The 26,492-nt window shown below is 39.3% G+C and overlaps 2 protein-coding genes across 2 annotated transcripts; both read right to left on the bottom strand.

Annotated features, from left to right (window-relative positions):
* Positions 1-2,321: 2,321 nt before the first annotated feature.
* LOC141291692 (NLR family CARD domain-containing protein 3-like) lies at positions 2,322-11,597 on the bottom strand. The gene is made up of 8 exons (XM_073823851.1): positions 11,417-11,597; positions 9,575-11,188; positions 9,439-9,535; positions 8,816-8,989; positions 8,052-8,225; positions 6,765-6,938; positions 5,362-5,535; positions 2,322-2,502 (listed from the first exon to the last, which is right to left on the bottom strand). The coding sequence occupies exons 1-8, from the start codon at positions 11,595-11,597 to the stop codon at positions 2,322-2,324; spliced, it is 2,769 nt and encodes a 922-aa protein (XP_073679952.1).
* Positions 11,598-15,110: 3,513 nt separating this feature from the next.
* On the bottom strand, positions 15,111-16,937 carry LOC141290526 (general transcription factor II-I repeat domain-containing protein 2-like). Its single transcript, XM_073822652.1, has one exon. The coding sequence runs from the start codon at positions 16,935-16,937 to the stop codon at positions 15,111-15,113; it is 1,827 nt and encodes a 608-aa protein (XP_073678753.1).
* Between the last annotated feature and the right edge of the window lie 9,555 nt (positions 16,938-26,492).

Genomic DNA, 26,492 nt, shown 5'->3' with positions numbered 1-26,492 from the left:
GTAACATTTCCCCTTTTTCCCCAATTGTAGCTTATGTCATGAGCTGCGGCCAATGTCATGGATGGAAACCAGTTGAAAAGTCAAAGCTGAAGAAAGCCCTTATAAACAAGTGTCGCATGAGATCAACTTAAATGTTTATGTAATTGTAGTGTTACATCAATGATGTTGTGTCATTTACTGGTCTTTTATTTTGCTGTTCTGTATTTAAGTATCTATATGTAGCTGTGCTGCAGTCTAGACTTTTTTTTTTTTTTTTTTTTTTTTTGAAATGCTGCTTATAAAGTGTAAAAAGAAACAGTGTGTGTGTATATGTGTATATATATATATATATATATATATATATATATATATATATATATATATATATATATATATATATTAGTTTGATATTGTAGCAAATTTGTTTCTCTACGATTAAAATCTGTGTCTTTACAGAGATTGCAAAGTATGAACATAGCTCATGTGCAGTATCTAACACTATTTCATTTCTGTAAATTTATTTATTTTAAGTGCCTTGTAAAAGATTTCCATATTGTATTTTCTTGCCATTGTATTAAGCATGTAAAATGAAACTTTAAACCTACATGAGTAAAGAAAATGTTAACCTCATACTGAGCACAGTAAAAGCAGCCTAACTTCTGAGCAATAAAACTTTCTGCAAGACACTAAAGAGCTCTCCCATCTTCCTTTTAATACAGTCTCATGGATGTCTTGTCTTCTCCAAATTTACTTTAGTCTCATTTATGTCTATTTGTATGTTCCCTGGGCAATTTTATGAGTAAAATGTGAAGTCAAATCTGAAACCTAAAGTGGACACATATGAGAATCACAACCATAAATGCTGAGCTTAGTAAGAGCAATCTCTGAGTGAAAACACTTTCTCTAATGAGTCTTGAAAGAGATTACAGCAAGACAATAAAGAGAGTTTTAGAAAAAACATCTGAGACACTGCTGATACTACAACAAGAGCTAAATGAGAATCTCAATTAAGTCTCAGATATTTCTCATGTCTCAGTTGTGTCTACTCTTATTTCTCCTAATGGCTTTTAGGAGAAACATCTGAGACGCTGCTGATACTACAACAAGAGCTAAATAAGAATCTCAATTAAGTCTCAGATATTTCTCATGTCTCAGTTGTGTCTACTCTTATTTCTCCTAATGGCTTTTAGGAGAAACATCTGAGACGCTGCTGATACTACAACAAGAGCTAAATAAGAATCTCAATTAAGTCTCAGATATTTCTAATGTCTCAGTTGCGTCTACTCTTATTTCTCCTAATGGCTTTTAGGAGAAGCATCTGAGACGCTGCTGATACTACAACAAGAGCTAAATAAGAATCTCAATTAAGTCTCAGATATTTCTCATGTCTCAGTTGCGTCTACTCTTATTTCTCCTAATGGCTTTTAGGAGAAACATCTGAGACACTGCTGATACTACAACAAGAGCTAAATAAGAATCTCAATTAAGTCTCAGATATTTCTCATGTCTCAGTTGTGTCTACTCTTATTTCTCCTAATGGCTTTTAGGAGAAACATGGGAAGACAAAGCTGACACCTAATTTAGACAATAAAGAGATAATTCAAGCTTCTCTCACCACAATCTCAGTTTTGACTCTCTTAGACATTTCTCATTTGCATCTATATTTGTTTCTCCTAAGGAATTTTAGGAGAAACATCTGATAAACAGCTGACACTTAATCAAGAAACATAGGAGAATCACAACTATGTCTCCTGAGCTTAGAAAAAGCAACCAATGAGCAAATAGTTTTTCCTCTGGGGTCTCACAAAACTTTTGCAAAAGTTTACGTCTGTTCCAATACAGGTCACGATGAGTTTTTTGCCATCTGACTATTTCTATAGTCATGCATTGATGGATTATAGAGATGTTTGTACAGGCGTACCTGTTCAGCCAAAACAGCTTTAACATTTCTCGTGAGAAATGGGGTTACACGCGAACAGTTCACTCGAGAAGCCGTGCACACAGCCACGCGAAATGGGTGATTTTACAAACCCAAGTGAACTTGCGGACACGTATAAATCAGTCTTTACGTTGCACATATTTAGGAGGTAGTTTTTAAGCGTCTAAACGCTTTGTGAAACACTCTTAGAGCAAAAACTTATGAGTCCTAAATTTAGGACCCACACGCCCATTATTTTTAAGATTTTCTCCTAAATCGGCAACTTATGAGCTACTTTTAACCTTAAGATGTTTTGTGAATACGGGCCCAGAATTCTTGTAACACCATCCCGCTGAAATTAAAGAACTGGATCAAATTGTTACTAAAATTTAATAATATCAATTAATAATCTAATAAAATACACTTACTGTAATTTCTCCAGTTTACAGTGTGGATCGTGCAGTAGATCAGAGATATACTTCACTGCCGAATCTCCTAGTTTACTATTACTGTTCAGATTCAGTTCTCTCAGGTGTGAGGGGTTTGATCTCAGAGCTGAAGCCAGAGCAACACAGCCTTGCTCTCCAATTTTGCATTTCCAAAGCCTCAGGAGTAAAGAAAAACACTTTAGACTTACATTTCAGGACAGTAGACCAATTCATCATGAAACTTTATAACTGATATGTCAATTGAATGCAAATTGTTAAAATGATAAAACACCTCTAAAAAGGAAGAAAAGTAAGTTACATAATTTGGTAACACTTTACAATAAGGTTCATTAGTTAACATTAGTTAACCATATTAGTTAACATGAACTAATAATGAACTGGACTTATACAGCATTTATTAATCTTTGTTAATGTTAATTTCAACATTTACTAATACATTATCAAAATTTTGTTAACATTAGTTAATGCAGTGTGAACTAGCATGAACAAACAATGAACAACTGTATTTCCGTTAACTAACGTTAATAAAGATTAGTAAATACATTAACAAATGTATTGCTCATGGTTAGTTCATGTTAGTTAATACATTAACTAATGTTTAACTAATGAACCTTATTGTAAAGTGTTACCCATAATTTGGTTGTTGTGTCATTTGCTTCAAATTATATAACCCTCCTTGTATCAAAAAACAAAAAACAAAAAAAAAACATATATGTATGTACTCTGTGAACCTGTCAAAATAAATAAAAAGTAAACACTTGATGTGGAGGTAGATGGCAGAATTAAGAAAAAAGACAAGTCTTTAATTACTTTATACATTCATTAAATCAGGGAAAAATAAAAGATAATAAATAATAAAATAAACATTCCTAAATGCATAGGCCTAAATGCATAAATCCTAGATTAATTTTTATAATTTGTTGGTTCCTGCTTTAAATGTGATTGACTTGGATTAGACTGCTTGAGGAAGGTGTTTTGGAAGGAATCAAATATAATATAATGGTAGCACTATAGTTTACAGTATGTGTTCTTACCTGGTACATGCATGGAATATATCTTGTATCTACAGGCAAATGATTGATAACACAAGGTACTTACCTGAAGTGTATGTATATGGTGGCAAATAAAAAAAAACACGGCTGTACTTAACAGTCTGTTAACATCCATGGTAATTAGTTTGTACATATAGACAAGTTTGGGTAATAACGGTCACTTACAGGTAGTGCTCATACATGGTAACTAATTAGATACTTAACTGTACTTACAAATGTATATACATGGTAAATATGTAGTACTTATGAACAAGTGGGTACAAACAGGCATGCCCTTAACGTATCCATATATGTTAAGTAATAAGACACATACTAATAGTATGTGACACATACTGTACTTGGTATACATGTGGTAAATATTTAGTACTTACAAAGAAGTGTGTGTCACAAGGAGTCAGACTGAGACGTGCGGATCCATTTGCAGCATTTATTGAGAATCGTCAACAAGCAAGAACAATCACCGGAAAACAGGAACAACGTAGGAAATCCAGTAAACAGTTCGATACTCAGGCAATGGTCACAATGGTATGTAGCAAGAATCAGAAACGAGATACACAGTCCAGGGTCATACACGGGAAATCCAACACAAGGGAAAACGCTTAGAATTACGACCATAGGGAACGATAAGACTTCGCAGAGTGGCTGTGTGTGTGAGAAGCTTAAATGCATGTGGGTAAATGTGAAACAGGTGTGTGCAGCAATCAGTGCAGTGGGAAACGAGGAGCAGCTGTGTGCAGTGATCGGTGCAGTGGCTTATGGAGATTGCAGTCCAGAATGTGTGTGCAAGAGTTCATGATGACAAGACGACCAATACATGACAGAGTGTGTGTAATAATGGTCACTTACAGGTAGTGTCAGTATATGGTAACCAATAAGACATTACTGTACTTACTAATGGTATATGCTAAATATGTAGTACTTATGGACAAGTATGGATACAAACAGCATGTCTTTACAGTATCCATATATGGTAACTAATAATACACATTACTGTACATACTATGGCATGTACATGGTAAATATGTAGAACCTATGGAAAAATGTGATATTATGTGTAAACAAACAAGACACATACTGTACATGGTATATACGGTATGGTTGGTAAGTTCTAACCTTACCTTATAAAAAGAGGACTGTTTTTCAGTTGCTTGTGTAGGACTGTTAATGCTAAATTGCTCTCCACAACAGTGCTTCCAAAGTTTGAAGAACTGGAACTTGCATTTTATTTTACAGCCCTATTTCCATATACTTACCATGTACGTACTGGTGTATGTACCTATTAAATATACAGTATAAGTTAAGTGGTTCTCAAGTTGGGGGTATAAACATTGACCAAGGTACTTATTGAGTAATTGATGGTAAGTGCCATTGCCGTTAACTTGCCTTATCTTTAACAACACTGATTCTCTTAAGTAATTGGTTCGATCATCAATTGATGATGTCCGTAAGTACTACATATTTACCATGTATATACATTAGTAAGTACAATAAAGTATCTAATTAGTTACCATGTATGGGCACTACCTGTAAGTGACCATTATTACCCACGCTTGTCTGTATGTACAAATTAATTACCATGCATGTACGACTGTTAAGTGCAGCCGTGTTTCTTATTTGTTACCATGTACATACACTTCAGGTAAGTACATTGTGTTACCACTCATTTGCCTGTAGGTACAAGATATTTACCATGTATTTACCAGGAAGTACACATACTGTAAAATAAAGTGCTATTCTATTATATTCTACTCTATTCTATATAATCTCTATATATAGTTCCACTATAAAAACCATAAATTGTATGATGGTAAAATGCATGATGGTAAAGAATGCTCTTGTGCACTTCGGCTGCAGTGTGTTGTGAGTGTGAGCAAGCACACAAGCAGAGAGAACTTTCAACAAACTTCTCACCACTATAGCCAGAAGAAAATCTATTTGATAATTCTGCAAATTTTATACTCACTTGAGCTTCTCCAGTTTACAGTGTGGATCCTTCAGCAGAACAGAGAGTAGTTTAATTCCTGAATCTCCTGGTTTATTACAACCCAGAACCAGCTGTCTTATGTGTAAAGGGTTTGATTTCAAAGCTGAAGCCAGAGCAGCAAAGCCTTTTTCTTTAATACTGCAATCCCACAGCCTACAGCATGATGCAGAAAAATGTCAAACATATACAGATTATCACATTGATCAGGGGTGCCCAATCCTGTTCCTGGAGATCTATTATCCTTCAAAGTTCAGCTCCAACCCTGATTAAACACACCTGAACCAGCTAATTAATCTCTAAGGTAGCACTTGATAATTACAGACAGCTGCATTGGAGCAGGGCTGGAACTCTGTCTGCAGGTAGGTAGATCTCCAGGAACAGGATTGGGCACCCCTGACATAGATTGACCACAAAATTTGAAGTCATTAAGTTTAAAGTCATGACTAAAATGTCCATCAAAGTAACCATTTCAAAGTAGTTCAGAGAACAAAAACAGTCCAAACTGAATGTTTGTGGTTAGTCCAAGAGTCATTTGTCTAATCATTTCTATAATTTTGGCATTAGTGGCATCAAACATCGATCCATAAAAAGGCTGGTTCACTGCAGGGTTACTTGTAAGCTGTAAAATATCCAAGTGTCCAATAGGCAGGGAAACATGCTGGATAGCCAGTCCATCATAGATATGATATACACAGACATGTACAAATTTCCTGGGCAATTTAGTTTCTCCAATTCACCTATCCTTTGTCTTTGAGCTGTTGTCTTTGGGGAAAACTAGGGCACTCACTGTAACATTGGAAGACAACTTTCTCTCATTTACAGGACTCCATTACAATATGACAAAACAGAAAGTCTTATTGTTTGGTCAATTAAAGTATGGCTTTCAATATTGTAATTATACATATAATCCACAGAAAGAGCAATCAGCTTGCGATTGTTTGAGTTTGCACATGCAAATCCATTTGTGTTATTCTTTAAAGAGAAAATGAAGACTACTAACCTTAGTTCCTCCAGTTTACAGCATGGATCCTTCAGTAGATTAGACAGCATCCTCACTGCTGACTCCCCTGGTTCATTGTAGCTTAGATTCAGTACTCTCAGGTGTGAGGGGTTTAATCTTAGAGCTGAAATCAAAGCAGCACACTTCTCTTCTCCAATACCACAGTCAAACAGCCTGTAGAAAACATCCTCACAATTAGAACAATTCTTATCAATCCAAAGTAATGAATAGTAAGTATTAAATATTAGCCAAGTATGAAATATTTATACATTTGTCAATGTAGAAAATGTGTGACTGGTACACTTGTGCACTTAGATAAATAACTGAAAACTACTATATCAGCTATTTAGATTAGAAAGTATAATCAATCAACTGCACTCACTGTAATTTCATCAATTTACAATTCTGGTCCTTCATTAGGGCAGATAGCTGCTTCATGCCTGAACATCCTGGTTTATTATTGTTCAGATTAAGCTCTCTCAGGTGTGATGGGTTTGACCTTAGAGCTGAAACCAAAGCAGTACAGCCTTCCTCTCCAATATTACAGTCCCACAGTCTAGAGAAAGAAGGATACGAACTAATGTGTTTAAAAAATGCATTAATCATTAATTTCAGCATGACACAATGCATCTAGACCAGGGGTGGACAACTGATCTAAATGCTCAGGAGCAGTTGTGGATGCACATGTAGGCGAATAGTCAGAATAGTAGTTTTATTAGCGGTCGACCAATACTGGATTTTATGATACTGAATACTAGGTTGGACCACCCTGGCCAATAATCAATTTAAGCAACCAATTGTTTTTTTTAAATGAGTACTGAATGAAAAATACAAAAGGTCACTTCAATAATAAACAAAGTGGCATAGTTGAGTTTGTTTAATTTCAGCATATTTGATTTGTTTGCACAATTCAGTTAACTGCATGAACTTATCAGTTTGCTTTCTCACATCACTAGTTTTAAATATGCACCTTTAATGGGTAATGAATGCATAAGAATGGACATAAACTAATGCAAATAGATGGCAACAATTGTGACATTAAAAATTGGGATCAAACAGCATGTGTTTTTGTCATGATGTTTTAATCGCTTAAAACTTTATAAAAGGTACTACTAATGTTAGCATCCTCTCAGCCTTGACAGCAAACATACTACTGTTCTTTTGCTACTTAATGCAGCATCTAGTCAACAAATTACTTTATAATAAAATAAAAACATGAAAAATGGATATGAATTTTTGCCGATAACCGATTGTTTCAGCAAATGGCTATCAGAGCAGTTTAATCAGCAAAACTTATCAATCAGACAAGGCACTATTTAACCAAATTCCAGTATAGTTAACAACATATTACAACTTAAGGTTTTATATCAAACATAATGAATTATTGTTTCAGTATAAGCGATTTACAAATAATAACCACAATGTTCAAAGTGTGATAGTGTTAGAAGTGAGAGAGTGTGAGAGTGAGAGAGATGCATTAATTCAAACCTCTTGTCCTATGTTGGGTTACAGGGATGCTTGAGGCCATCCCAGCATATTTGGCTGAAGGCAGGGAAACACTCTGGATGGATGGCCAGTCCATCACAGAGTGGCACACACAGATTCACACTCTCATCTAGGGACAATTTACAGACAGATTATTATTCGATTTAATGACAAAAACACTTACTGCAGTTTCTCCAGTTTACATTGTGGATCTTTCAGTAAAATAGAGAGAAGCTTCAATCCTGAGTCTCCTGGTTTATTCCAGTTCAGATCCAGTTCTCTAAGGTAAGATGGGTTTACACTCAGAGCTGAAGCCAGGACTGCACAACCTTCCTCTCTAATTAAACACCCAGACAACCTACAAAAAAACAAAAACAAAAAAAAAAACAGTTCTTATCTATTATTAAATAGCCTGCTCACAAAAAGTCTGTTGAGGACAAAGGAACAAACATGAGGACAAAGGAACAAACACACTCCAAAAACAGGAAAAAAAAAACACTCCAGAGGGAAATTAATGTGTGATTTATGAAATGTAATTCCCTTCTTATACTGGATTAATGTATTATGGTGAAATGTGTTCCATATGGTTCTAGTGTTCAAATTCCATGCTTTCTATAATAGCATTTTAAGATGCAGTGTCTTTTTGCACTTAGCACATTAAATGATTCATAACTGGCATCACTGCCTCCATTTTGTTCAGGTGTTCACATCTTACAATGCTAAACAATTTTTACAAATTATTACTACATGACTCTCTGAAATGCTTGATTCTGATTGATCAGTGGTGGCATTCTGGGGTCAATTTTTCTCACATAATGTGGGAAACGGGGCTGTCAGGGTTTATTTTACAATAACACCTGACTGGATGTACATTATCTTAATATTTTATCTAAAATACATCATTGCGTTCCTTTATCCAAGACCAGTAATTGCTTTGAGGAATCTTACTTTAATGTCTCCAGTTTACAGTGAGGGTTCTTCAGTCCAGTAGAGAGGTGCTTCAGTCCTAAATCTTCTAGGTTGTTATCACTTAGGTTCAGCTCTCTCAGATTTGTGGAGTTTGAGCTAAGAGCTGAGGCCAGTGTCAAACAGCTTTTTTCAGTGAGACCACAGCCACTCAGACTAGGAAATAAATAATTTTATATAAATTAAATTTGTTAACATCATAAAATTGTGTAGATTCTTTCAAGTAAACTATATAACTAAATAAATAAAGTCGTCCACCTTATCCATGAGGTGACAAGGACTAACTTCACGTGTACAAGTTTTCTGGACATACATGATTTGGAGTTACTGTAAATGCTACTTTATCTGTATAATTAAGATGCCATACATAAAAATGCATTTGCATCTGTAAATTGCACAACTCTGATCTAAGCAATACACAGTTATCTATTTTGTGTATACTGTGGTATTGTGTTAATTACATATGTACAAATTGTGTATTTACATGTAGTGCACATTCTCCTTTCTACATAAAGATTGTAATTTATTCTGTACTGTACAGGGTTTGTTTACTGTATTTTATTATACAAGAAAGAAAGAAAAAAGAAAGAAATTGTAACACTGACTCTGCTTTTTTAGATGTTTTCACTACTGGAAGCAGCCTCAAAAGACATTCCTCTGATTGATCATATTTGCTTAGATTAAACTCATCCAACTCCTCATCTGAGTTTAGCAACACAAACACCAGAGCTGACCACTGACCAGAAGAGAGTCTTGCTCCAGACAGACGGCTTGCACCTGTTTTGCTCAAGTATGTCTGGACTTCCTGCACTAGTGAATGATCATTCAGTTCATTCAGGCAGTGGAACAGATTGATGGATTTCTCTGTAGAGGAATTATCCCTGATCTTCATCTTAATGTACTCAACTATTTCCTCTTGGCTTGAGGAGATGCATTCGGTTTCTGCCAACAGGCCTCGGAGAAGAGCCTGATTGGACACTGATGAGAGACCCAGAAGGAATCGGAGGAAAAGATCCAGCTGCCCACTCTCACTCTGCATGGACCGGTTCACTTCACTCTTTAGAAACTCAGTTATTTTTGAGTTACACTCTTTGTTTCCAATAAAGGAAATGAGCTTGAATAGAGCGGCAAGAAACTCCTGAATGCTCAAGTGCACAAAGCTGTATGCCTTCCCCAGGTAAAATTCAAACTCTTCTCTGAAGATCTGAGTGCAAATTCCTGAGTACACTGATGCTTCTTTGGCATCAATTCCACACTCTCTCAAATCCTCCTCATAGAAGATCAGGTTCCCTTTATCCAGTTGTTTAAAAGCTAGCTTTCCTAGTGACAGAATATAACCTTGAGTCAGCTGAGGATCTACTTCATATTTTCCATCATACTTCTGAGACTTCAGTTTGGTCTGATAGACCAGGAAATGTGTGAACATTTGAGTGAGAGTCTTAGGGATCTCTGCACTCTCTGCTTCACACAGCATTCTCTGTAGAACAGTGACTGAAATCCAGCAGAACACTGGGATGTGACACATGATGTAGAGGCTCCTTGATGATTTAATGTGTGAGATGATTCTGTTGGCCAGACTCTGATCACTGATTCTCTTCCTGAAATATTCATCCTTCTGAGGATCATTGAACCCACGTACCTCTGTGATCTGGTTGACACACTCAGGAGGAATCTGACTGGCTGCTGCTGGTCGAGAGGTGATCCAGAGGAGAGCTGAAGGAAGCAGATTCCCCTTGATGAGATTGGTCAGCAGCACATCAACAGAGGCTGGTTCTGTTACATCAAACAGGTTTGGATTTTTTATGAAATTTAAAGGAAGCCGACATTCATCCATTCCATCAAATATGAACACAACCTTGTAATCCTCATAGTCTGTTGATCTCAGTTCTTTTGTATCTTTGAAAAAAAGTTGAAGAAGTTCCACCAGACTGATGTTTTTATCCTTCATCAAATTGAGCTCTCTGAAAGGAAGTGGAAATATGTAGTGGACATCTTGATTAGTGTTGCCCTCTGCCCAGTCCAGAATGAATTTATGCACAGAAACTGTTTTTCCAATTCCAGCAACTCCTTTAGTCAGCACGGTTTTGATGGGTTTGTTTTGTCCAGGTAAGGCTTTAAAGATGTCAGTGCATTCGATTGATGTTTCCTTTGTCTCTGGTCTCCTGGATGCTGTCTCAATTTGTTTCACCTCATGCTCGTTATTCACTTCTCCAATCCCTCCTTCTGTGATGTAGAGCTCTGTGTAGATCTCATTAAGAAGTGTTGAGCTCATTTGATTGACAATCCCTTCATTAATCCTCTGAAATCTTTCTTTAAGTTTGAATTTAAGTTTTTGTTGACATACAGGGGCACATTCTGAAAAAGGAAATGACAACCAAAACATATATTCTTATCCACAAATATAAATTTCACACTTTTATTGTTTTAATGCTTTTTTTCATTAATGCTTATGTTACTCACAGACCACAAAAGGCTGTATCATTTGTCTTTCTTTATCTAAATATTAATTTTGATTTCTCAAGCAATCTTTAAATACAGATTGTTTTAATGTAGTAAAATAGTCATATGATTCAGAGTTCTTACTGGTCTGTAATGTGTTTGCAAGGTCTGTCTGGTTCATCTCCCTCAGGACATGCAGTGTTATTTTCAGAATTCCCTGTCTGATTCTGTCCTGACCTTTATCATCATCTTCCTGCTCTCTCTCAGAGCATGCTGGGTAATCTGGACTCAGTAATCTCTTGAACCTCTTTAGCTCTTTTTTCATCAGAGAGATAATTTTGGGCTTAAGCTCCTGAAATCACAGTAATCATAGTAAAAAAAAAAAAAAATGTTTTATTTTATTTTTGTTAGCAGTTACCAGATTTCTGTTATGCTCTTGTATGGATAAAGAACCTGAACTGAAATAGAACAGAAACTGAACTAAACATGACAATTACCAGTTAGACCAGTGTTTCTTAACCCTGGTCCTGGGCGCCCCAACACTGCACATTTTGTGTTATTGGTTATTGTGTCAAACCATTAATATTTTTTTATATAATGTGGGCAGAGGTGGATAGATTACTTACGAATTGTAGCTCATTACTGATTACAAACAACATAGGCCTGTTATATATGAGACTCAGAAGATATGATGGGAAGTCAAGAATATAGGCAAAACACTTGCATCAGAAAAACTCTTGCTGTCTTCAGTTCATGCCTTACAAGAGTCAAACCCACAATCTTGTGGTAGTTGGTGCCACATGGGACACACACACACACACACACACACATGTTGGGTTTACATGTTTTATGGGGACATTCCATAGGCGTAATGGTTTTTATACTGTAAAAACGTACTTTCTATCGCCCTACACCTACCCTACACCTAAACCTAGCCCTCACAGGAGATTGTGCATACTTTTACTTCATGAAAAAAACTCATTGTGCATGATTTATAAGCCTGTTTCCTCATGGGGACCTGAGAAATGTCCCCACAAGGTCAAAATCTACTGGTATTCCTATCCTTCCTATCCACAATGTAGTGAATTTTACAGGAGACTCAACTCATTTTAACTTGACCCACCTAGGGATGCCAATTATGTAGTGAGTTCTCCTTTCGCCCACTAGAAAAGCGAAATAGTGTAGTGATGGGTACTCGCGTCACAGATGACGTAATGATTCTTGGATCACATGTCACTTAATGTGTGGTAATGAGTACATCACATAAGAAAGATTGGTGGGATATCTAACTTGTAGAACCTCTCACTGTATTATCAACACAAGGAAGACACAAGTGTAATAAAATAAATTTATTAACAAATGATAGACAAGAGTAATCAACTATTAAATGAATACAATAAATGCAAAAGGAATAAAGTGCATAAGATGCATAAAATGTGATTCAGTTGGGTGTTGCTATGTCATAGCTATGCTATCTTATGGAAAGATAAACTGTTGCTACTCTGAAACAAATAAGGTAAAGAACCTTATTATGCATCAAACAAATAAATGAGCTATTATTTGTTATCAACTGCAATCAGCTATACAATATCTAATGTAAATTAGAAAAATCATATACTGATAGTACACAACAATGCCAAGGTCTCTGGAAGAGGATTGGAAGTGATATTTACGTTCTCTGTAGTTGATTGAGCAGTCCGGTGGCGGTGAATTCTTCCACTGATTGCGCTGGGAGCAGTCAGTGGGAAAAGGAGCAGGAATCCATTTCGACAGCCTTGAGCATGAAGGGCTGTAGGATGCTGATCTCCTGGAGCACCAAAGGGTCCTAAGATCTGGAACACGCAGATGTGGCCCTGGTGTAGGTGCTGAAGGCCCTTAGCTTGGAACACGCAAGCAAAGGTACCTGAAGTGAAGGTTTGCTCGATGGAGCTTAACCTTGTTGCAAATGTCTGTTGGTCTTCTGCCTCTCTCGGCTAGAGACTCAGAACTTGGTCAATCCGCTTTGTCTCTCTCGGATGGAGACTTAGGACGTGCTGCATCTGTGGTTGCCTCGCTGGACGAAGACTCTGAACGTGGAAAATATCTCTTTCCTCACAGACAGAACGTGGTCGTATCTGCTGCTGTCTCACAGCTGGAGACTTGGAGTGTGGAGCATCTGTTTCTGTCTCTCTGGACAGTGGGCTCAGAAGGGTTGTGTCTGTTAGTGTCTCTCTCTTGTGGAGCTGGAGACTCAGAATGGAGGTATCTGTTGCTGCCTTCCCAGTAACGGGCCGCAGACTCAGAAAGAAGTTTGATCTTATTACCGTCCCCTGGACGTGCCGGAGACTCAGAACGGAGGTGTAGCTGTTATTGTCTCACCCTTGCAGGTCAGACTCAGTACTTTGTTGCTCTGTTAGTGTCTTACCCTGCCGGGCCACAGACTCAGAACTTTGTTATCTGTTGCTGCCTTCCCTGTAACGGGCCGCAGACTCAGAACTTTGTTGCTCTGTTAGTGTCTCACCCTGCCGGGCCACAGACTCAGAACTTTGTTATCTGTTGCTGCCTTCCCTGTAACGGGCCGCAGACTCAGAATGGAGGTGTAGCTGTTATTGTCTCACCCTTGCAGGTCAGACTCAGTACAAGGAGTGTCTTTTGGAGAGGTACCTTTATAACTTTCCGATGCGGAGGAGATTGCAATTTGGTGCTTCTCCATTTCCATGCTGTGATTGGCTGGTTCCATCAGAGTGGGGGGACATGGGGTAGCCCACCCTTCTTTCCTCTTGTGGAAGTCATTTGCATAGTCCAAACACAAAGTTAGAAAAGTGTCAATAATGTTTTACTGGTGCATTTCTCACTTTCCAAAACACAATCAGAAAACATTTGGTCATGTAATGAACACATTAAGTCCAAACATGATGGGAAAAGATTGAACTGTCATGCATGCATTCATTTGTCCATTAACAGCTGAGTTTGTGTAAGATGTTGCACTACACATCGCTGTCAGTGAGAATACTTATTTCTCTGAATAAGTATATGTTGTGTGTGTTATGGTTCGCATCAGTTCAGGGTTTGAAAACATAGTTCTGAATGGATTTGGATGAATCTTTGTGATCTCTCTTTGTTTCACCCATTGCTGCTGCGTCTGGAGATCCTAAGGAATTTTTATGGCCGTCACAGGACCAAACCTTAGGAAGCAGTTTCAAGGTGGGTGAAGGGCAGAAACTGCACCTTGGCCAATAGGAAGTTCCGTCCTTCCCGAGTTTTTGTACCAAAGGTCTCTTCTTGCCCTCTAAGAGGTGTCTGGCAGTTGTCCTGGCATCCTTATCTGATGGCGTTGGACAGTTTGCTTATGTTAGTCCACCAAGATCCAATCAAAATGTAGCAAACCTTTGTCCACTATTGTGGCCAGGAAGGGGCCCTTGCTATAAACTGGGCCCTGGAATGCGCGGTCCACTACAACAACGTGATGAATACCAGGCACACACACACACACACACACACACACAAGAATTGTGAGATATAAGGGTCCATGTCATTAAATCAGGGGTCTCAAACTCAAATTGGCTGGGGGCCATTGCTGTGATTGATATTTCATAGGAGGGCCATTTTACCATTCAAGCACAACATTTCTGGAAATGTACTTTAATTGCTGAGTTGTTAACTTTCTTTTACATTACATTACTAACATATTTCTGTAATACTTAACAAAAATATAAACAACAGTGCCTGTGTATTATGTTATATAATTTTTACTTTTTAATTAACAGTTACATACTTTATTTTAACTTAAGTTACTTATCAAAACTATTCTGAACAAACAACCTTACGCTGAACAAATGCAATACATTTGCAAACTATGCTATTTCTTGCCAGACACCTGGCAGCGCTTTTGCTCACACAACTGCGACACATTTGCCCTGATGGAGTTCACAGTTGAAACCCTTAGTACAGCTTCAAGATGAGCATCACTAAGCCTGGACCTGAACTTGCATTTATTAAAGTTCATAGCTGAGAAAAGCTTCTCACACAGATATGTGCTTCCAAAAAGGCACATTAACCGACTGAACACTTTGGACAGCTCTGGGAAGCGTGGAGGTAATTCTCTCAGAAACTGTGCAGTCTTGTCTGCATTTCCCTGTGCCTCTCTGAATTTAGTTTTTAGCTCACTGTTGCACTGCAAGTCAATAAGTTCCATTTGCAACAAATTTGGGACACTCTCCACATCAGCTGAGAAGGGGTCTGCAAACAGCTGGAAAGTGTCACGGTGTGCCTTGAAGTCCGCAAAACGCTTATCAAATTCCTGAAGTAGGTTTTCAACAGCAGATGCATATTCATCACCATTGAATGCTATGCCCTCCTCTGCAAGAGATCTGCATGTTGTGAAATGACTGAGGTTTTTTGCAGAAAGCTGAGTTTTCCACAATCTTAATTTTGTGGAGAAGGCTTTCACACTTTCATATGCTGCTGTGATAAGCTGACCAGGGCCCTGGAGCTTCAGGTTAAGGATGTTCAGTTCCTGTGTAATGTCCACTAGGAATGCAAGGTCCATGACCCATTTAGGATCATCAAATTCAGGAACATCCATTCTGCCATCTTCCATGAATGTCTTCACCTCTGTTCTTAGCTCAAAAAATCTCTTCAAGACATTTCCCCTGCTGAGCCAGCGCACCTCAGTGAAGTAAAGTACATCGCCATATGTTGCCTCAATTTCTTCTAAAAAGGCACGAAACTGGCGGTGCTGTAAACTCCTTGACCTGATGTAATTGATGCATTTTAGGACAACAGACATGACATGTTCATATTTCAAGCATTTGCTGCACAGTGCCTGTTGGTGTATAATGCAGTGCAGAACAACTGCTGGATCTGCATGTTCCTCTTCTAACTTTCTTTGCACCAGCGCCACCAGTCCATTTTTTTTACCTGTCATAGACGGGGCGCCATCGGTAGTAATGCCTACTAGTCTGTTCCACGGTAAACCAGCGCCTCCAATCGCGTCGCCCAACTGCTGAAATATATCTTTGGCTGTTGTCCGGCCGTGCATTGGACACAAACTCAGCAATTCTTCTGTCACCTCAAACTTTTCATTAATACCCCTGACGAAAATAGCTAGCTGAGCATTGTCAGTTTTGTCTGTGCTTTCGTCAAGCGCCACAGAGTATGCAATGAAAGCCCCCGCTTTCCCGCGTAGCTGATCATAAATGTCACTCGATAATTCAGTAATCCGCTCTGCCACTGTATTTGCCGATAAAGAGAGATTGTTGAACATGTTCTTCTTTTCTGGACATAAAATATCAGCGACCTTCAACATACAGTCCTTCATAAACTGCCCTTCAGTGAATGGCTTTCCTGCTTTGGCGATCATTTCACTCACCACATAACTCGCTTCAACAGCAGCATCAGCATCCTTTTTGGCTTTGTAGAAAAGAGTTTGCTGGGACGTTAGCTCTCTCTGCAACTGGGTGGCTCGTTTTTTTCTTTCGTCTTCCTGGTACTTCTCATACTGGTCTCCGTGTTTAGTAGAGTAATGCCGCTTGAGATTGTATTCCTTTAGAACGGCAACTTTTTCTTTGCATATTAGACAGGTGGCATTTCCATTAAACTCCACAAAAAAATACTGCAGTGTCCATCTATCCTGAAACTGTCTGTGTTCATCATCCACTTTCCTTTTCGGTTTAGAATAAGACATTTTCGTTCACAGCCAGACAAAAAATAAACTGCTAAAGCCCCGAAACTAGCTCTCTTCTTAGCATGTCTGCTGGCACACGCAGGTTTTTTACGCTGTCACCGTATTAATTTTTTTAACCATGTTTTTGTTTGTATTGTGTTTGTATATTGAATGAGTAGTTTAAATGGCTGTAAAATAACTACAAAAATGATAATTAATATTAATATTAAATATTGTTAATTATTATTTTGCGGGCCGGATTGCGTTATATTTTTTACGTCAGTTGCGGGCCGGAGGGAGGGGGAGGGAGGGCCGTAAATGGCCCGCGGGCCGGCAGTTTGAGACCCCTGTATTAAATGGAAACGTGTGTATCTGCTTTCACTATGTGTATTATGAAATCACCACAAACACATGCTGTCCTAACTCACCTATTTATACTATAGTTTAAAAGTATACACCCTTTTTGTGAAGGAAAAGTATACTTTTGAGTGTGTAGTAAAAAAGTAGGCAAGCTTTGGGACATACTACTATGTCATAAACTTATGTCTTGAAACCACTAATACCTCTTGTATAGTTTTGTGAATTCTGTCACAATAAACAGGCTATCAATCACCCTGTCACAGTTAACAGACTAGTTATTTTTTTTCTGAACATACTGAGAGAAAACAAGTAGAATGTTGATCTTCCAGTCATAAATTCACAATATTTTTGCAGAGTAAATACAATTTAGATAATATTAAATAAATATTTTTATAAGGTTAGATATAAATTACTAATAACTCAGACCCTTTTCAGGTAATCTTTACTTAACGGTCAGCCTCATGTACATTCATCATGTTTGTAGTTCTTATTTATGTTTGTAATTCTGAACTGAATCCTCCTCCAAAGTGCAATGGTTTGTGGGAAATATCAGCTGCTGGAGTAGAGTGTGCACAGGTCCACACTTCATGAATATACTAAAAGTAGTAACCATCGAGGGAATTCTGGTATTCTCTTTTCAACAATACTTTGTTTTGCGACAAACTTATTCTAATCTCAAATAATTTAGGATGGATAGTGTGCACATTGGGACAGAGGAATTGAAACAATTTATTTTAAATGCCCCCCCCCACACACACACACACACACGTTTGTTTTTGTGAATTGTGGGGACATTCCATAGGCGTAATGGTTTTTATACTGTACAAACGATATTTGCTATCACCCTACACCTAAACCTAGCCCTCACAGGCAGTGCCGGCCCTCCCTATAGGCGAACTAAGCGGCTGCTTAGGGCCCCGCCGCCACTAGGGGGCCCCCACTAGTGGTCTGAGTCATTATGTTGCAAAGCGCGTGGCTGTCACTAGCCAAGTTTCCATCCAGTTTTTGCACTCGACAAAGAGACTATGTGTAAAAAAATGAACTGTCGCATAAGTTTTGGTGTGTCGCAAAAAAAAAAAACTGCCCTTGAGCTGTTTCCATACATCATTTCATCTATATTGCGTAAAATATAGGCTAGTAGCCTGTTCTTTATCCATTTGAAACAAAACCTAATATTAAATTGTATGTTAGCTAATTTTTTATTAACAAGTGTCTTGAGTTTTTTTTTTTTTTTTTTTTTTTTTTGTACTTTGTTATAGACTATTTGCTTGATCATCAACAATAATCATAAACAGAAGCAGTTGTATTATCATCATCAGCGGGGGAGATCAAGTGATCGTGTCGGCGCCTCCTGCACGCAGTTAAGCATTACTAACTTGACAGATTTTTGCAACATTTGAAGTATGGATTTAGAATTTATGCGCTAAAGTTAAACGGAAAAAGATTATGACGACACATGAGAAATTTTATCGATAATGCATTTCCATCAGCTATATCTGTAAAAATTCCAAAGCGCTAAATTGTTTTGTGTTTTTGGTAACACTTTCTATGAAGCCCCTATTTATAATACATTATAAGGGTATTTCTAAGGCATTATAATGAATGCATAATGCATTATAATAAACCTTATAATATGTTATATCATGTCATAAATAATCATAACAACAATTATAATACATTATAATACTTGAGTATTTGAGGTTATAACTTTTAAGATTATGATTATTGACGGCATATTAAATCTACTTAATTTATAATGGATTATATCATATTACATTTATTTTTTTACATTATATTACGTTTCATTTTGATGGTCCACTTAGTCCATTTACTATATGCTTAAACTTTCCACCTACATGTCAACTGACACTCCTTAGAGTATTAGTAGACTTAGTTTATGGTTAGGTAGAAGGTTCATGTACTTGCAAAGTTACTTAATATAATATAATATAATATAATATAATATAATATAATATAATATAATATAATATAATATAATATAATATAACATAATATAATATAATATAATATAATATAATATAATATAATATAATATAATATAATAGTTTGTCTTTTGGTGAAACATCAAAATTCAGTGTTAGCATATATTTAGCATACTACTAATAATAATTACTGCTAGCTGACATGCAGTTGCAGAGTTACCAATCAAAAGCTGTCTAAAGGGTACTATCAAAATAATCAAACTGATAATACAAATGTGTCATATTACACATTCATCTGATCTGATGCATGATCTTAAGGTTCTTTGGGAAATATTATTATAATTACTTATAAGTGGTCTTTGTATGCTTTAAGTAAAGTGACATGAGAAAGATGACAAGATATGAGACTTATAATTCGTTATAACTACGAGGAGGAAATCATACTCTTAAAAGCTATAATCACAAAAAAGTAAAAATTATAATACATTAAAACTGTTCTTATGAATACTCCTGAGATGATATAACATATTATAAGGTTTTTTATAATGCATTATGCATTCTTTATAATGCCTTAAGAATACCCTTATAATGTATTATAAATCCAGGCTTCATAGAAAGTGTTACCGTGTTTTTTTTCCACAAACAAAATCTTTGGATGGAAACCTGGCTACTGGCAATACTCCACTAGTATTCACTGCAAGGCAGGGCCCCAAAATTATCCTGTTTAGGGCCCCCAGATGTACAGGGCCGGCCCTGCTCACAGGAGATTGTGCACACTTTTACTTCCTCAAAAAAACTCATTGTGCATGATTTATAAGCCTGTTTCCTCATGGGGACCTGAGAAATGTCCCCACAAGGTCAAAATTTACTGGTATTCCTATCCTTATGGGGACATTTGGTCCCCATAACGTGATAAATACAAGGACACACACACACACACACACACACACACACACACACACACATGTTGGGTTTACATGTTTTATGGGGACATTCCATAGGCGTAATGGTTTTTATACTGTACAAATCGTACTTTCTATCGCCCTACACCTAAACCTAGCCCTCACAGGAGATTGTGCACACTTTTACTTCATCAAAAAACTCATTGTGCATGATTTATAAGCCTGTTTCCTCATGGGGACCTAAGAAATGTCCCCACAAGGTCAAAATCTACTGGTATTCCTATCCTTGTGGGGACATTTGGTCCCCACAACGTGATGAATACCAGGTACACACACACACACACACACACACACTAAAACCCTCCTACCTTAAAAATGGAGTCCAACTTCTTCTTTTCAAGCAAGTTTAATCCATCTGGTTTATTACTGAAAACATTGGAAATTCTGGTAAATATTTATTCATGCATTTAACACACAACACTACATGTGTTTTTCTCAGTATAATAAACTTCAGCAGGGTTTCCCAACCCTATACCCTGTTCCCAACCCTGCACACCAACAGTACACATTTTGAACACACTCATCAGCTTATTAGCAGAGACTCCAACAGCTGACTCCAACAACTCTAATCCTAGCTGAACACCTCTGGTTTGAATTTAAATGCAGACCTTAAGCCAAAAACTCATCACTAAACACCAATGACTTGTACATATGGGTACAGTCTTTTTAGACACTTCCAAAACTGTAGCAACAGAGATAGAAATACAATTTTTAAATACATGAATTATGATTCCATCTTTGTTGCCACAGTTTTGAAAGCCTTTTTTATGTTCTAAAGAAAATATCCCAATACTTTTGTCCATATAGTGTATGTACAAAGAGTTTTTGGCACAAGGTCTGCATTTAAAGTTACTGGAGGTGTTCAGCTGGGATTAAGACGTTGCTTTATGCAGACCAGTCAGGTTCTTCCACACCAACTGATTCAATCATTTATTTTTGAACCTTGCCTTATACACAAGGCATGGTCCTGTTAGAATATAAAAGGGTCCCATCCAAACTGTTGCAACAAAATAAGAAACACACAATCCCCTAGAATATCATTATACTGTATGCTTAAACATTAAGATTTATACTCATGGAAATTACTAAAGTAGTCAGACCTGTTCATTAATGAGGTTAAAGTGTTAACTAAAGTTCGGGAGCAGGGCCACGCCTCAACCAATCAGTCTGTTCCCCGTCAGCTATTTATGCAGAACTGACCTTCTCTGAACCGTTTGTCTCAGTTTCTCGTTCGATTCCTCACCATGGATCCCGAGCTGCAGATCAACCCCTCTGGCTCAGATGACGACCTATTTGGAAATAAGTCTCCTCCGCCCAGAAAACCTTCTCAACAATCCTCACACAGCCATTCCTCATGCAGTCAACCTTCCCATCGGCTGCGTTCCGCCGTTCAAATTCCCCAAACAAGCGAGCGTTCTCACACAAGTTCACTATCCGAGGTTTCTCCAACCCCGACTCGATCACGCTCTCCACCGCACACGAGATCTTCTATCCGGGATCGCCATAGATCCCACAGGCACGGAAGCCGTCGCGATTGCTCATCTCACCATCAGAGCCAACATCCATCCACCGGCAGTCCTCGCACTCGTGGTAAGTCTCCCGGACGGGAGAGTAACATCAAGCAATGGACCGTGGCTCGTCTCCAGCACGCTCTTAAGGATAAGGGCATACATTTCAGCCGCACGGATAATAAATCACGACTATTTCAATTTACACAGCATCTACGATCACTCCTCTAAACGTAAACTCAGAACGCTCAACTCTTCCGGTATTCCCACGGAACCCACCTAGCGTCACTCGTGACGTCATCGCCCAGACTCGTCAACGCCCTCAGCACGTAGCTTCTGCGCCATCTAGCGGCGACCAGACGCAAATGCCACAAACAATGGTTCCTTCAACCTCAGAACCCTTAAATCGGGTTTCCTCAAGGAATCCTTACTTCCTTACACATGACGCCACCGCACAGCCTCATCAACGGCCTCAGCTAGCAGCATCTGTGCCACCCAGTGGCAATCAAACGCAAATGCCACAAACAATGGCTCCTTCCACCTTCTAATTATCCCAGATAATTTAATCCTTTTTCTCATCCTTATGTTCACAACCATCCCCAAATCCTAACACTTATTCATCCTTCCATCCCACCATCCATTCCTCTACCCTTCCTTCAGCCGTTACCAACACTACGGCTTCTGCTACCTCTGGTTCTTCTCTAACTAACCCAAACCTTGTTCCTAATGCATGCAAACTCCGGAATCATCCCCACCAGTGGATCTTATGCAGCAAACCCCGGATTTATTCCTGCCATTGGATCTTACGCAGCAAACCAAGTCCTCAACGCAGCGAACCCCGGAATGTTTCCTGCCAGCGGATCTTTTCAACCTCCTCCTATTCCTTCTGCTTTTCCATCTAATCTATCCCTTTATCCCTCCCCCACCTACCCTATCCCCTCCCCTCCCCAATACCCCCAAATCACGCCATTTAACAGCAGCCATTATACCCTGGCCACTGCAATACCTCCTCCTCGGCCAGCTTCATCAGTCCTTCGACCGTCCCCCGTCTCTCCAGCCTTACGCCTGCAAATCCTTTCCGGTAACTACATAGATCTAGCCCACCTTCTCCAGCCATCTCTCATAAATATCAGTCAGCCCAGAGAACTGCAAACCAGCCTTGGCATCATGCAGATTAGCCACACAAAAAATTCTCGTTCTAAAGACCTCACCCCTACCGAATTTGCCCTCGCCTTCTCAATTTATAGAGACATAATCTGTTCAGTCTATCCAGACAGAAGGACCGAGCTAGACGACTATCTTTCTATCATTCTAGACATGGCTGTACGCTTCGGAGGGACTGGCTTTTATAACTACCATGTTCTTTTCACCACTCAAGCAGCAGGTCGGTTACAGCAGTTTAACCAAGGGACATACTGGGGCACCCTCGATGCTGAACTTTATTGTCGCATCTTTGCAGCCCGTACTTCAGTCTCCTGCGAGCTTTGTGGAGCCCCATCTCACCCTGCCTCCATGTGCACAGTCATCACTTCCCTTAACCCACAGCCGTCTTCTTCACGCAAACCAACCGTGTTCAATAGATTGTCTTCAGCAGCGCCACCTCCACCTATAATTCCTAAGCCCCTCGACATACGTCCCACAGTCAACGTCCCAATTCCCAAAAGTATAGATAAAAGAGGACGGCCGATTCTATACCAAGGAGGCAGAATGGTATGCAATAATTTCAACCATCTCGGCTGTTCCCTTTCCAACTGCAGACTCTTACACGTCTGCTCCTTCTGCGGCGGCGCCCACGCTAGGAATTCCTGCCCTCACAACCCAACCACTCTACCCGAATGACTACTAAAGTTTCTCGGCACACCAGTTAAGGTAAAAGCCCTAGCCACTGCTTTATTAGACCACCCTGACAGAGAGTTCGTAGACTTCATTATTAACGGATTCAACAATGGTTTTCATCCAGGTATTGCAATAAAGCCAGACACTTCTCACATCTCCCACAACCTTCAGTCCGCTCTCTCGGAGCCAGACATCGTTGACGCATTAATAGAAAAAGAAGTCCAAGAAGGATTTATGATAGGCCCATTCAAAGCACCTCCTTTTTCCCCATTTAGAATCAGTCCCATCGGCATCGCCACCAGAAAATACTCTGGGAAAAAGAGATTAATAATCGACCTTTCTTCCCCTCACAGAACATCCATTCCCAGCATTAATAGCATCATTCCAGCCTCAGACTTCTCCATGAAATACGCATCCATCGACCAAGCAATCACTCTTATTCGTAGGGCAGGCCACGGAGCATGGCTCTCAAAAGCGGATATCACCAGTGCTTTCAAAGTTATGCCCATTTATCCGGATTTCTGGCGCTTTTTTGGGATATCCTGGAAAGGAGCTTACTATTTCGCAGTACGCCTTACTTTCGGCTGTAAAAGCAGCCCCAAGATCTTCGACTCCCTCTCAGAGGCCTTGTGTTGGATTCTCATCAATAATCACAAGCTTTCCTATGTCCTTCACCTTCTCGACGACTTTCTTATCGTTACACCTCCATCCACACCTCCTCACTTAGGATTGTCTACTCTCGTCAAAGTCTTTTCTGAACTGGGCGTCCCCCTTTCAAAAGAGAAAACTCTAGGGCCATGCACTTCCATAGATTTTCTAGGCATCACCCTAGACTCCATCACTTTCCAAGCATCTCTGCCTCTTGAGAAATTACAACGCATGTCATTGCTCCTTTCAAACTTTCTTCTAGCAGATAGGTGCACAAAGCAACAGCTATTATCCCTCCTAGGCCACCTTAACTACGCCATCAGAATAATTCCCCAAGGGAAATCTTTTCTTTCCCACCTACTATCAAAAGTAGCAACAATCCCCTCCCTTCACGATAAGGTCACCCTGGATGATGGCTGTAAGATGGAAATGAGCCTCTGGCATCAATTCCTGTCTTCTTGGAACGGCATATCCTTCTTTTATAATGACTACGTTACACAGCCAGAAGACATTCAGCTGTATACAGAAGCAGCACCATCCGCCGGCTTCGGCGGATACTACAACGGCCGTTGGTTCGCTTCCAAATGGCCACCTGAGTTTAGCCATCTTGTTCAGCATTCAGACTCGCCCTCGTCCGCTCTTCACGAAATGTATCCCGTCATTATAGCAGCCATCCTTTGGGGGCATGAATGGTCCAAACACACCATACTTATTCACTCGGACAACTCAGCAGTAGTTGACATCATAAATAAAGGCAGATCTCGTTCTCCCGCTATCATGCAGTTTGTCCGCAGGCTGGCGCTAATATCTGCTCAAAACCAGTTCCTAATCCGAGCCGCTCACATTCCGGGCTACCATAATAGTATAGCTGATTCCTTGTCTCGCCTTTCTTTTCAGAAGTTCAGGATCTTGGCTCCAGAGTCAGAGGTCCATCCCACGCCAGTCCCACCGTTTTCTGCCACCGTCTTCAACTAAATCCAAATCTAGAAGACCTCTCACAGGCTTCGCGTGAAGCCATCCTCAACGGCCTTGCCCATAGTACTCTCTCGGCATACCTAACCGGCTGGAACTGTTTTAAGGCTTACCACTCCTTTTACCGAATTCCATTTCCTCTTATGGATGTTTGGTCCATCTGCAACTTTGTCACGCATGCTCATTCCAATCTAAAAATCAGAGTCTCCACTATTCAGACTTATTTGTCTGGAATCAACTTCATCCACAAACTGGCAATTGGCGAGCAATGCAGCTCAATTTCCCATTCCCACGTTTCTATGCTCATTAAAGGTCTTCGGAAACAAGAACCAGCCACTATAGTTTGACGCCTACCATTAACATCCGATCTTCTGAGCCAATGTATTCATACGTTACGCTCAGGCTACATGAGCCCGACGATAGACCGTACATTAGAATGCATGTTTCTCCTCGCATTCTTCGGCTTCCTGAGGTGCTCAGAACTAGCCCCTTCGACTTCTGTATTCAATCCGGCCGTCCATCCCAGCCTCTCGGATATCTCCGCTCATACCCCAGATTCACTCATCTACACTCTCAAGAAAAGCAAAACCGATCAACTTGGAGAGTCATTTCCTATTTACATCTTTCGTCTCAACTCCTTCATCAGCCCTTATGAGCTGCTCTCGGAATACGTTCATTACAGATACGCCAATAATTCTTCCCCTGAAGAACCTCTCTTTCTTACAGAAAACGGAAAATTGGCTACAAGATCCTGGTTTAACAAGCACTTCCAAAAGGTTCTTAGCATCTCTGGCATATCTCCTAAACATTACTCTTTACATTCTTTCCGGATTGGAGCAGCCACTACTGCCGCCAGCGCAGGCGTTTCGGACGAAACCATACGAGTTATGGGTCGCTGGTCGTCCGAAGCATACCGACTCTACATCCATAACAATCTTAACGATCTCCTCCAAGCTCATGCCCACATCAGCTCGTTCAAATCTTTGGGGGTCTTCTAATAACTCTACATACGATCTACAGAGACGAAGCCCCCACTCTGAGTCTCCCTGGACAAGACTCCCCGATCAGCCAATTCAGAGAATCCTTACGACCTTTCTAGTCCTATTTCCTTTATCTCGTCTTAATTAATAAAGTGTCAAATGCATAGTTGTGGCGTGGTCCTTGATAGTGAAATGAGGTTAAAGAGTTAACTAAAGTTCGGGAGCAGGGCCACGCCTCAACCAATCAGTCTGTTCCCCGTCAGCTATTTATGCAGAACTGACCTTCTCTGAACCGTTTGTCTCAGTTTCTCGTTCCCACCCACCCTTCTCCCTCTATCTCATCCATTCATCCCACTTCTTATCCCCC

This window comes from Garra rufa, chromosome 18, assembly GCF_049309525.1.
Source record: "Garra rufa chromosome 18, GarRuf1.0, whole genome shotgun sequence".
Lineage (NCBI taxonomy): Eukaryota > Metazoa > Chordata > Actinopteri > Cypriniformes > Cyprinidae > Garra > Garra rufa.
This window is presented reverse-complemented; position numbering and strand designations above follow the sequence as displayed.

Coding starts and splice junctions, on each gene's coding strand:
- LOC141291692 (XM_073823851.1), bottom strand. CDS start 11,597: ATGAAAAAAGAGCTAAAGAGGTTCAAGAGATTACTGAGTCCAGATTAC. Junction 6,939..8,051: donor TGTAAACTGGAGAAACTGCA/GTAAGTGTTTTT, acceptor TTCTTTCTCTAG/ACTGTGGGACTGTAATATTG. Junction 2,503..5,361: donor TGTAAACTGGAGAAGCTCAA/GTGAGTATAAAA, acceptor TTTACTCCTGAG/GCTTTGGAAATGCAAAATTG.
- LOC141290526 (XM_073822652.1), bottom strand. CDS start 16,937: ATGTCTTATTCTAAACCGAAAAGGAAAGTGGATGATGAACACAGACAG.